This window comes from Meleagris gallopavo, chromosome 7, assembly GCF_905368555.1.
Source record: "Meleagris gallopavo chromosome 7, MGAL_WU_HG_1.1, whole genome shotgun sequence".
NCBI lineage: Eukaryota > Metazoa > Chordata > Aves > Galliformes > Phasianidae > Meleagris > Meleagris gallopavo.
Window position 1 is genome coordinate 34,937,615 of NC_139410.1, and position 13,308 is coordinate 34,950,922.

At 40.4% G+C, this 13,308-nt stretch overlaps 1 protein-coding gene across 26 annotated transcripts in view; it reads right to left on the reverse strand.

The window, feature by feature from the left end:
• Positions 1 to 7,452, reverse strand: part of NEB (nebulin) — a 119,961-nt gene extending 112,509 nt beyond the window's left edge. For 16 of the 26 annotated variants that reach the window (XM_085227936.1, XM_085227935.1, XM_085227930.1 and 13 more), the window contains exons 1-3: positions 7,344 to 7,447; positions 6,009 to 6,074; positions 1,946 to 1,990 (exon numbers count right to left, since the gene is read on the reverse strand). In XM_085227936.1, coding sequence (XP_085084062.1) covers positions 1,946 to 1,990; positions 6,009 to 6,041 — 78 coding nt within the window. In that variant the 5' untranslated portion in view covers positions 6,042 to 6,074; positions 7,344 to 7,447. Of the gene's footprint in view, positions 1 to 1,945; positions 1,991 to 6,008; positions 6,075 to 7,343 lie in introns of all 26 variants that reach the window. The other 10 variants (XM_085227919.1, XM_085227923.1, XM_085227922.1 and 7 more) reach the window with 3 other exon arrangements.
• Between the last annotated feature and the right edge of the window lie 5,856 nt (positions 7,453 to 13,308).

Below are 13,308 nucleotides of genomic sequence, written 5' to 3' on the forward strand. Positions count from 1 at the left end.
CTTTTCTACTAATGTACATTTTCTCACAGTCAGAACATAATCATGGCAAAGATATAATTGAGATATACATACATTCATTTGATCAAGCATCCACTGGAAAGAAGACCAAATTAATTCAACTCATTCATATACTTCTTTATCAACGTAATCATGCCGTAAGAGATAGTTTTAATACGAAGATTCTAATCCAAAGCATGCTAAAATAATTATTACAGCTGGAAAATATGCTCTGAAATTATCTGAAAAACAAAGTATCAAGCTTTGTTTCATAATCAATTAGCTTCAACAAAATAAATGCTTTGAAAAGGAACGCATGAAGGTCAGATTTCCGATAGTTACTTACATTAGTATGAGGTAGACCAGAAAATACACCAAGCATTAAATATTAACTTGGCACATACACAAAACTTAAATTACAAAAAGGTTGTTTATTATGTGAACATTAATTACATTTCACTAATGACGCGTCAGGATGTTAATAGTTACTTCTGCACCACAACAGATTAATCTCTTCCAACTCATTTCAAGTAAGCAAGTGTTTGTTTAAGTTCTGGCACGGAAAGCACAGCACAGCTTGAAACCTGCCTAGGCAAGACTCAGAAAGTGTTACTTGCTGTTAGGTTTATAACAGAGTAGTGAAGCTACACGCTTTCTTGAGGAGTTGTAACATGTTTCTAAAGCTTGGAGAGGCTTCCTTCTGAAAATAGAGTATTTCATGTAAAAAAAAACAAAAAAACCCTCCTCTCTTTTACCTTCATAAGATAACTCATAGGCCAGCATGATGCTAATGCCATAAACTGCACTTGCAGCTGATGGAAATACATCCAATCACATTAGCTGAAAAGACATCCATACTCATATGTGATTCTTCACTCTACAATACTGTTTTCAAAATCTGAGGCAGATCTGACACCGAAATAAGTCATGCTATTGCTCCCTTTAAATCCAGTCTGGCTATGGATTTTAAAACACTTGATGAATGCAGCGGTTAAAAATAACATGGCAGGCTTTCTTCAAAAGTGCAGTCTTCAATTACTTGCTCAGATGGTATCAGTCACGTTATATTAAGTTAAAACTATAGTAAGACTTTAGGACCAGATCCTTCGTTTGAAAGGAACTGTAAGATTATGTTTCAGCATAAGCCTATGCCATAAAAAACATTTCATGGTAGCAAAGAGTTGCTTACATCTATACTATCAGTAGAGCTACAAATGATGGTAATAACTCCATGGTAACTCATATTTGTTACCAGTGACATGAAAAAAGTCTTCACCACTTTGCAGTGGGAAAAGAACTGATAACACAAACTAGATTCAGGCAGAATCTTTACATGCTTCTTTTCCCAACAAGCTGCATACAGTGCAGTAGGGCCCTGTTATTCATACAAACATATCTAGCCAAACTCACATCCTCAATAATTCTGTTCATCTTTAACACTGATGATTAGATTTTGTCAATATGTTACCTAAGTAATCTTTCTGCCTGTCTTTCTAGTTAAATAACATAACCTGCTGTTTCATTCTGTCAGCTCCTGTGCAAATTTAGCTGCTGGCCAGCAGCAAAGGGAAGAGCATCAGCAAGACAGAGAGCAGGAAAGAAATCGGCATAGTCCTTTTCTATCAGACACATCCTCAGCTCCTTCTGATGGAAAACAAACAGTGGCAAACAGTAGTGCACATCCAGGTCGAATCCCAAATGCAAATCTAAAAAAACAGATGGGACAGACACTCAAAAAAAGCTAGAAGCCCCTTGGTCAGCCCACAGGAAGGTCTTGGAGAGGAAACAAAGAAGAAAAAAGCAACTGTTCACTGATACCTATGTGTTTACTATGGAAAAATTGATCCTCAGAATGCAAAAGGCCGCTAGTTTAGTATTACACATTAATTACATGTATAATGTAATTAATGCATATATCAATCACATTCAACTTCACAGGAACCTTTACCTCATATGGTTCACCCTCCTCAACAATTGTCTCCTCAATGTAGTACTATTAAAGAAAGGAGAAAAAAAAAAATCATTGTTAGGACAGATCATACAGAATAGCAAATTGTACTCTCGCTTAGAAAGACTGTTTTAAAAACACACCTCAGGAGAATCAAGACTGCAGTTTGTAAAGATATTATCAAGTCCTGAAGATGTTATTATTTTTTTTGCACTGATTGGATTTTTTTCCTTATGTTCCTTAGTTGATCTTCCGCCTAAATAATTAATGAAGGACCATTATCTAACGATCCATAAGAAAGGCAAACGATGACCACACTGAAAGAAAGCATCCAGTAGAACAGGATTTCCCAAATGTTAGGCAATATGCCAAAAGGTCTGTAAGAAAATTCTCCCTCCAAGGCTGCCTTCAGAGTTGCTCCTACCTACAGATGAGGATCTCCACAGTTCCACGATGGACCCCAGCCATTTCTGGCTGCCTGTCAGACTTCCTTCTACTGATCAGAATTCAGAGCTCCGCAGTCAGCCAATTTTCTACTCACTTAATTCTCCACTTATCCAGCTCATACCTCAACAATTTAGTGAGTTTACATGAGTCTGTTTCAGTGCTCCTTCTGTAGTCCAGGTACGGACCATTTGCTGTTCTTTCCTCATCAACAGCCACAGTAATATTACCATGAAAAGTACCAAGTCTGGTCAGCCATGATCCACCCTCAATAAACAAATATTCACTGCTCCCCATCACTCTGCTCTTCGTGTGCTTAAAAATGGCTTCTTAGGAGATTTTCTCCATAGCCTTCTTAAGGATTTGAGTTTACTGCCTGTTTATCCTTGGATCCTCCTTCTTGCCTTTCCTGAAGTTGGGTATAATAAGGCTTTTTCCAATTATCAGAAACTTCCCCACAACACAATGAACTTTTGAAGATTACAGACAATAGCCCTTCGTTGACATCAGCCAGATCCCTCACCACCCCTGATCCACCCCCTCTGGTTCCCTGAAACCATATACATCCCAGTGGGGTAAGCCATCCCTAACTCTGTCTTCCTCTACTGTGGATACTACATCATTCCCACATGTATGCTAGGAATCAGAGACCTGGAAGACTAGAGAATAAAGCTTACCAAAATCGATCAAAAAAAAAACAAAAAAACAAAACAAACAAAACAAAACACAACAAACAAAAAAAACCACAACCAAAAAAACACCCTTTAAGCAATACGCTGAGGTTCTCTGACCACTGAAACTACAGTCCCACACTCTTACCTTCTCTCTTGCTGCCAATGAAAACACATTTCTGCTGCTCTGCACATCCCTTATTGCTTTGCCCACGCATACAGGAATGCGCTTTGTAACATCTTACATCTCCATCTATACTCCTTCCAAGTACTCAGCTCCTATTCCCATCCTTTGTGTCTGAACTCAGCCAGGAGCTCCTCGTTCATCCCTATCAGCCTTCACTTGATTTCTGCACACTCAAGTGAACAGTTCTTTTACTCTGAGGAAACTGTTCTAGGGGATTACCCAACTCTCTTGGACTTTTCTCAAGAGATCTTTCCAAGCAGGACCTTGAACAGGCTCTAATTTACCCTCCTGAAATCGGTGATTATAATTCTGTTCGCCTCGCTTGCTTCTCTCAGATCTTCAGCTCCAGTCTTGTGGTTTCTGCAGCCCAGGCTGCCATCAATCTTTCCATCTTCCTTTCCATCTTCCACCTGTTCTTTCCTGTTCAAGTGACATGTTCAAGCAGAGCATCTCCCCTAGATAGTTCATCAGCCATCTGCATCGAGAAGTTTGTCTTCAGAACATTCCAGAAATCTCCAAGCTCACCATGCACAGCCACACAGCCCTTCTAGCTGGGGTGATTAAGGCCACCTGTGTGGCTTTCTCCAGCTGCCTAAATAAGGCAGAGCTCCGAAGCAGATCCGCAGGTGAATCATCAGCCTTCCTCCTTTTGCCAGTACCTTTTCCCCCTCTCCATCCTGAAGCCGTCGTTTAAGCAGGGTTTCCAGCTGGCACTCCATTTTTGCCACGTGTGGCTCAGACTCTCATCGCAAAGGCACTGCCAGCCCTCACAACACAAGGCCTGCTCGACTCTTACCCAAGCACCCTGTGGTGCCACCCGCCCAGAGCAAATCTCCCACAAGGCAGGCGACGATGGTTACAGCACTTTTGCTCTCCGCCTTTTCCCGTCGCGGCCAGAAACCGAACGTACACGAAGCAGCTGCCGGGCTGCCCGGCAGCCAGAGCCTCTTCACAACCGGGACCGTGCAGCCGCCCCGCCCCGCTACCTGCCCCGGCCCCTCCTTTGCCAACCTGAACATGGCGGCCACCCCGAACATGGCGGCCGCGCGGTGGCGCCATGCCGACACCAGGACAGCCAAATGGTGGCGGCGCTGAGGGGCGCGTGTCGGGGTCAGTGTGCCGCTCTGCTTCACTACCGCAAAAACACGTACAGGTGCGCTCCGAGCGCCGCGGTGGGCAGCAGAGAGGTTGTCCGTGTTTTCAGATCACCTCTCGTTTGGCTGTTTTGAGGTACTTTCTGCACGCTGACCGCTATTCAGCTGTAACAGGTCGTTAGTACCTCACAGATGGCTGCAATGCTCAGTGCACATTAAGAGCTCCAGAGGAGGAAAAAATGTCTTAAAAATCCTTCATGTCGTCTCTTATTCACCAACGATATCCTTTCAGAAGATAAATTTCTGATAGAGCACTCATATTTTTGAAATAGGGCATTCACATAAAAAAAGAGCTCTCATTTAAAGCAAACAAACAGCAAAGTATCAAGTTGCTGTAAAATTGCACCACATGTTCTCGTCCTCATTTCCTCTAATTCTCTCTATGAACGCACTGTGGGGGTTGATCCAAGGGACCTGCATTCAGGAAGGCAGTTGTTGGAAATAAAATAATAAAGGAAAAACGAGGCAGGCCTGTGTAGACATAGGGCCCAACCTGCCGTAATTCAAGCATCAACAAACAAGCATTGGCAGAAATAAATAAATATTTTGTCACAGAGATCACATAATAGTTAGGAAGCATGAAGTCAATCTCAAGGAACTTCATAACGGGAAACAACGAAGGACTGCTGTCCTTTTGACTGGGCTGTGCAGTGTGTGCTAAAATGGATGTCGAGCAGTAATGCTTGTTTCTCATTTCACACGTTTAGCTGGTAAACGGTTTGACTTGATTAATTAATTAATTGAAGTTTTGGAAGCTGGCAGCCAGAACCCAGTGCTGTAATGAATGCTGCCTGAAATCAGCAACCCAGTGGGTTTGGTGCGGAGGTAAGAGTTGTGTGATGGCCGTTTGCAGTATCTTATTTCTTTCCTCAAATAACTGCTGAGTAGTTCATTACAACCACTTAATCATTTCATACTACAAAATTTCATTTCATTTCATAATAATAATAAAGTGGCAAGTCTTTGTTAATGTTATATACACTTTCAATAGCAAACTCGTTATTCCAATGGCACAGAGAGCTATAATTACCCTAGTTCTTGGGAATTCTTTTAATTCAGTCACTGAGACTAAGTAATTAATCATAAAACTGTTAGTTTAAATGCCCAATCAACTAATTAATGCCTGACATGGCTCCACAGACATCTGCAGGTTTAGGTGTAGCTCCATCTTGGCATCTGATACGTTGGTAGGAGAAAACTGCACTGGGAAGAGGCAGAAGCCAAGCTAGAGAGGGGCTTTCAAAGTCATCCATGGATTGGATGACAGAGGGCAAGCCAAGGGGGAAAGAGATGGCCCCTGCATCTATAATTATGCAGGAGAGTAACCACAGAACCTTGTGATGGCGGTGTGAAATGGTTACAATCCTTATTTAAACTCACAAACCATGACAGGAACCAGAGAGATTTTGCTTTGCTGATAGCAAGTATTTGTTGTTGTTGTCTTTTACTCATCAAACCATTTAATACATATCTAATCATACCCTAGTCATCAAATAGCAAACGATGAGTAACCATTTATGTTCATGAGCAGCATCTTGAAGAAGTAATTAATATTCCTATTCATGAGGCAGAAAACAATAAATTCTACTCTCAGATTTTCTTCTTACCTCCACAACTTCCTCATATTCTTCTTCCTCCATTTTGAGTGTATTCTTCTGTCTCTCCCCAGCTCACTGGTGATGCAGGAAATGAAAATGTGAATATACGGTATTAGCCCACACTAAAAGCTGAAGTCAAGTTCTTGAAGTGCATGGGTCATGGTTAGTAACTACTGAGATTATTACACCATTATTGGCTAATCAAGGGAAGAACTTGAACAACATAAAAAATTAAAGTCGAGATCTACCATTACTTTGTTTCAGATTATGATAGAGAGCCACTGGATTAAGTTTCAGTGAAAATTAAAAGTGAAAAATAAAAATTGAAATCAAAGAGAAGAGATTTCTTGAGGTATTTGGCTTTTTTCATTATGGCAAAGTAATATGAAGATTTTTCTCTATCACTATTTCATATAATGTTGTTGCATTGTTAAAACTCCTCTTTGAATGGGAGCTTCATCTGCATATTCTACTATATGCATGCACAAGTAAAAATGCAATGCATAAAAAGGTTGTATGTATATTTTTAAGCAACCTTAAGTTAATGAGGCAATTTTGCTTTTCCGAGCATTAGCCTATGCAGGTGCTTTGGGTTCTTTTAACTCGTAGCTTTTTTCTTTCAATTTCTGCATTCCCCCATCCGTACACTAGCTGAATTACAAAATACAGATGACTGTCAAAAACCTCTTAACTGATTAATTAACACAATGATTTTGCTTTCAGGCGCAGTTATAATTTTCCACCAGAGAATACAGTCCTGTTTCTAATGCTGGGAGGGGATGAGGCTTTGGAACAGCTGTTCTGAGTCCAAAGATACTTGCCGTGTAAGCTAATACTGCCAAATGACGAGGTGGTTTTGTTTAGCTGGCTAAACAGCAATTCCTTCTGAGGCAAGTGAAGTCTAGTAAGGCAGGTTAAATATAGGAACATGGAATACTGTCCCTTTTTAGTCCTGGCGTGTTGAGAAAAATTACAAAAAAGAAATGAAAAAAGAAAATGTTAAAGCAGAATATTAACCATTAAAGCAAATGAAGGATAATTCAATGCATTGTCCTGTCCTATGATAAAGTAGGCCAAAGTTTATTAACAACTATATAACAGCAGTAGGGGCTTGCACGTAGGGAACCTCTCTATACAACTGTCACTATTCCAACCACCAGCTGCATTTCCAAAACACAATTTCAGGTCCTTTCCTCTTGCTGCAATTTCCAATCATTCAGTTATTCAGCCGGACAGAAAATCTGAGTCCCATGGGCAATGCACAGCTGCTACTCTGAAAAACCTACAGAATCAAGAAACAGCTAGGACAAGAACTAGAAGTGAAATGTGATTAAATGTTCTTACCAGCAACATCTGGTAAATATCCTTAGGAGCAAAGCCTCTCCAGTCTTCCCTCTAGAGCAGTGCTGGGCGAGAGCAAGCCTGCTGCATCAACCTCTGATGACGCACGTGGGTGGCACAGCCAATGCGGCTCCAGCCCGCTCCAATTTCAGCCCTAAATATACTTGGTGACCCCAAAGGAGGCCACCTGTTCTCAGCAAGATGACAGAAAAGGGAGCTGGGCACTCCTGTGCTCCTGAGGAAACCAAAAACATGCCATAGCTAGACTGCACTTCAGCAGCTCTGCTGAAATGGATCCCAAATCTAAGACAGTTTAATGCATTCTTCTTTTTTTTCAGAACTGATCGGAAGAATGAGTTTGTACTGACAAAACAGATTTACTTCCTACATTGTATCTGAATCAAAACTGTCCGAATTCAAGAATCTGTGAACATCAGGGAAAGAAGAGTCTGGACTTCAGACTAAATTTGTACTAAAAGTCTATCTTTAATTTCACCCCTAAGCATAAGTAAAGAGTTTTATCAATATAATTTGAGGCAAATCACATATCAGTAGTTTCATTAGCAGACCTAGGAACATAGAATCATAGAATCACCAACGTTGGAAAAGACCTACAAGATCATCTAGTCCAACCATCAAAAAATGACTACTGCAAGGAAAAAAGGAAATCATGCAGAAGAATATACATAAATAGAAAGCAGTGTCACTGGTGAAGAAAGACTAAGAATAGGTGCTAAGTAGATTGAGTGACAAGTAATTATAATGCATTATTTTGGAAGGTCAGGTTTGGAACAGAATCATGGTAATGATAAAAGAAGAGACATTTTACATCATCTATCTGGCCCCCTGTGATTACAGGATTGCTTTATCTCCTTAAGGAGGTGCACTTAAAAGCCAATACCACCACTGAACTTCTCTTTTCATGTACTACAACACATAATTCAATAAGTAATTGTCAAAGGCCCATAAGAAGCAACTTCTTGTTCCTTAACTCTTTCCAGAAGTTAGTATTTATATCCAGTTGAAATGTTTCATCTACTACTCCTAAGGATTTTTATACCTTTTGCTGGGCTGTATGTCCTTCCCTTTCTCCTTAAAGCAAGCTATGTGCTTTCAGTTATTTCCATTTTGCTTTACTGGGTAATCCTTCCTCCTTTTAATACTGTTTCTGTTTATAGAAAAATCCTTCAGTTTTTTTAACACCTCTTGAAGATACCCAGAAATTTATTGTAGCACATTAATGGATTTTCACTAGAGGAATGTCAGCCCCATCTCTTGCTCCGTAACCCAGTTCCTGTGTGTGTGCATCCCTGAAATAACTCATGGAGTCATTTTCCTCCAAACTGCTGCCTTGATTAGACGTGTAAAATAACACTTACGTGTTTGCCATTCTGCTCCTTAACTCCATGTCCCAGGGACCAACAAACTGCATTTTCTGTGATTTCCACCTAAGCCCACAACTTTTCTGTTTTGGTGAAGGTTTAATGTTCACTGCAGTGTTTACCTACAACTCAGCAGTAAGTGGGTATTTACACACCTGCCTAAATATAGATAAGTTATTCTGTATTTATATATAATGCATTTATATATACACACATGTAAATATATCTTCACTGTGGAAAATAACTACTATGCTAGCTGTTACTTATTCACTTCTTAGAGTGTATTCTAATGATGCATATTCATACTGGAATATCAGCAAGTATCACTTGCTGAAGTGGAGCATGCATGAGGTAAATGGAAAAATAATGGTTAATATTAATTTTTTTTTTATTGCTTCCACTTACAGTGAAAAATTACGTCTGCACCTTGGATTTCAAGCCACTGTTTGCTGGAATATTCAGAAAGCAGCAGCCTGAGCCTGACTTTCCAGAGAACAAGCATTTCAAAGGCAATAAGAAAGTTCTGCTGGGAGATAACAGCATGGCAGGTTGGATACAGATTAGCACACCAGGCCAGATTGCTTTACCTACAGTACATACATATGCATATATTCAGCAGTTCTGAACTAAAAATTGGGAATGGTGCAAGATGAGTGAGGCAGAGGAAGATATTTTGCATTTAAATTGCCCAAGATTATAAGGCAGAAAATATTTTCTTAGCACTTTTAAATATTCAGTCATTATTACTTATTGAACAGTAATCACTTCTGGCAAGGAGAAAGGAAGGAAATAGTGTGCAGCATTCTCTTGATTTAATTAGTAGTTATATAATGAAAGCAGTGAAAAAACAGACTGTATGTACTTGCTCCCCTAACGCACACAGCATTCACATACAAAAACACTGCTTTTTTTTTTTTCCTTTTCCCTAGAACCACAGTTGGAGCCTTTTCGAGTTCCTTTGGAGAGGCAGCATTCCAGCTATGAAAAATACATGACATAATGCTGGAGCCTGATCCTTACAGAGGACAAAGTATGGAGGATCAATACGTAAAGACTAAAGGGCAACCACGCTGTGTATCTCCACTCCTGTAAGACAGAAATGTAGCTTTCTACAACCACCCCTCGGTTAGTAACGTTTCTGTATTGATTTAATCATTAATTCCCTTCTATTTCTTTTACAGTGCATCACTCTTTGGATTCCACATCAGATTTCAGAAGAATTTTAATTCTCCAAGGCTGGATCCCCCATCATGAAGCTCAGGCAGTACATATCACTGCAAGCTGGCAGTTGCTCCTTGAAAGAGAACTTCTTGATTCAAAAGACTTTCTATCTTTCTTTCTATCTCACATCTTTGCATCTGTTTGACTGAAAATACATGGGAAATCTGTTGTGCTGGAGATTTATGTGGCTTCTCTGTGTCTTGCCCTTTGTGTGGATAAGCTTACTGACATCAGAACTGCTATATTTAACCTCCTGAGTTAATCAGTAGACCACCCGGACTTAACAAACATTCTATCATTGAAAAAGGACATATTTGAATACAACTTCATGCCATTGTCTCTATTTCTGGACTATTATTATCAGCTTTTCATTCTTTTCACCTTTCCTTTCTGCCTGCCAGAATTTGCACAGAAAAGTTGGGAAAAAAAAAAAAAAGTGAACTTTAGCATTTATGGGTCTACAACCTGAACTAAATTTCCCTTGGAATGCCATCTCTATCAAAAAACCTAAAAGTGTACCATAGACTGTCAGACACAAAATGTATGTTAGCTTACAATACACAACGTGCGAGATGCTAATATTCAACCTGAAAGTGCTGGAACCATCAAGAAGCCATAAACACCATCCTAGTAGGAAAGCTTTAACCAAAGCTCATGACACCAGAGCCTTGGAAGTAAAATAATTCCTGTTAAGTTAGCTGTCAGAGGTGTCTGTTGGGAGACTCTCGAGCAATATTTGCATTTGCACTCCAGGGATCCAAATGGTGGAGGGAACCACTGTAGAAATGTGAGACAGAAAATCCACTAATAGTGAAAGAGAGAAAGGGTGGGAAAAGGAAGTCAGGTAAGAGCTTCTCCTTGTCTTACTGCGCCCTTTTACCTTAGCATTCATCATTTGCTGGATAAGGAAGGCTATAAGAAAGAGCTGGAAGGAACTGAAATTAAAATCTTGATTTCCCTATGGAAGTTGTTAGAAAGATTTACTTTTATTCAGTTTTTCTTACAGTTTCTTAACAGGTGGGAGAGAGTCCCTGTAGTGACAGGGTGCGTGAGCCACGACCTGCTACAAGCTGCAGCAGTCACATCACTAAGGTACGTGTGCTGCAAGTGCCAGCATAGTGCAAAGACGCTGAAGTCTGCATGAATATCAAGGCAGATCATTACCTCGTGTTTTTTCCCAAGGAATGCTTAGCAGGTTGAGAGCCCATAAGGGCTTGACTATCTGTGGTTTCTAGATTTGGAATGAGCTGAATGATGGTGTCAGGTGCAAAGGTACCGATTCACACCAGGACAGAACTACAGTATCAGAAGCACGTGAGCAAGGCATCGTCAGGATGTGAGTACCGAATCTGTGTGCCAATTCAGGGCCAGGCTGGATGTGGCTCTGGGCAGCCTGGGCTGCTGGTTGGCGACCCTGCACACAGCAGGGGATTGGAACTGGATGAGCATTGTGGGCCTTTGCAACCCTGGCCATTCTATGAGTCTATCATACTTAACTTGACAATACAGCATTTCTCGAGCAAAGACATATCGGCACTTGGAATGAATACATACCACACATCTCTGCAGTGTCTCTCTTGCACCCTAATAACTAAGGCATAGTTTTAAGTGGACAAGCAAAGGAAAAGGCCCTCTTGTAAAAATAAACTTCTTCATTTCTCAATATTTGCCTTATTTTTCTTCTATTCATTATGTGATAAAAGTGGTATATCATTTTAGAATTATGCAAAAGCCACATCACGAGGACTCCACTGTACTCAAGGAAAGAAAAGCTTACACAAGTGAGTTGAACTTGTGCATTTCTAATGGTTCAACTGAACTTTCTTTTAATTAGCTGCAGGTGCGGGTTCAGCATTTACAGATGGGGATGTGAAACGTGAGGGATGTAACAATGTGTTAAAGTACCAGTTTGGTGCACATCATACCACAGACACATGTGCAAACATCTCTTCCTTGTAATTGTTTCAAAATGACTAAGAAGTGAGTCAGACTCCCTGCTTTGTGCTGATCCCAGAAGGAGAGGAGTCAGTATCTAATTATGAATGGTTTTGTAATTCATTAACAGCTGACTAATTAACTCACTAGAAATCTAAAAACAAACTAAAAAAAGGACACAAAGAGAACCTTCTCTTGCTTCCATTCCTTACAATTTGAAATGCCCATATATTTGTAAAAGACAACAAAAACAACCAGAAGCTTTTTTTTATACCAGTCTCAATATCACATAGCCAGCCAACCCAGACAAATATTTGTAAACGTGGTTTTATGATGGCAGTGCTGTAGGAGTGGTTGGTTGGTTGTTACAGGTTCTAAACAGATGAACTTCAGTTGTTACTGTTGTGCTACTGATCATCTTTCTTCAAGTATTAATAGAAAAGATTAGATCATAACAAGTAATATACCCAGAGGCAATGCAATCAGAATGCCACGATTAAGTCATCTGCAGCATCTTCTTGTTTATTTTTTGATGCTGGTTAATACACTCCTGAAAGCGACCGCTTTGCCATGAGTCAAATAGCCTTTGCAGGAAGAGGGGCAAGGAGGAGAATATTGGTGTGAAACCAAAACTAAATTTCATCCTTCCTGATGTTTCTGAGACAAGGAAATGCTGTTTCACCAATCAGATTGTTAGGCAATCTGCATGACACAACTTTTGTTTACCACTCACCACCGCTTTCATTGGTGAAACTGCAGTCACTGCTTCTTTTCTGACAGAAAATCCAAACAAGCATTAAAGGCAATGTTTGATGACCTTGGGATACAGGACTCCAATTTCTAGTAGAAGAGCATTAACCAGAGGGTGGTGAGGCACTGGAACAGGCTGCCCAAGGAGGCTGTGGATGCCCCATCCCTGCAGGCATTCAAGGCCAGGCTGGATGCGGCTCTGGGCAGCCTGGGTCTGCCCATTTGCATGAAGGGCAGTTCTCCTTTGGCAGTACCTGTCACAGCCTCTACTGTTCCTTCCTTAAATTCTGCTGCTAACAATCTCAATTCAGCAGCAGGGCTTTGCAGGTAGGTGTCAGGAACAAAGAAGATACTGATGATATCTTGAACGGTACCAAACCGGTGCTCATTGCACTGATATGCAAGTCAGAATTTCTAGCTTTTGGAAAGACAATTTATATTGGTGTGGACTAGGAAAGGAAGGGGAGGTTCTTTTCATATCTTTTCCCTTTCATTCTATTTATAAGATAAATAAACTTATATATTTTTAGAAGAGAGGTACAAACACCAACTGTAAATCCCAGCGAAAAGCCACGTCTAGCAGCCAGAATTTCAGTTCGTACGCTGTCTGCAGCACTTATCCTTTTGGCAAGCCTCTGCCTCACTGTTATGCAGTGAAGGTAACACAGCTCTTTTAACAA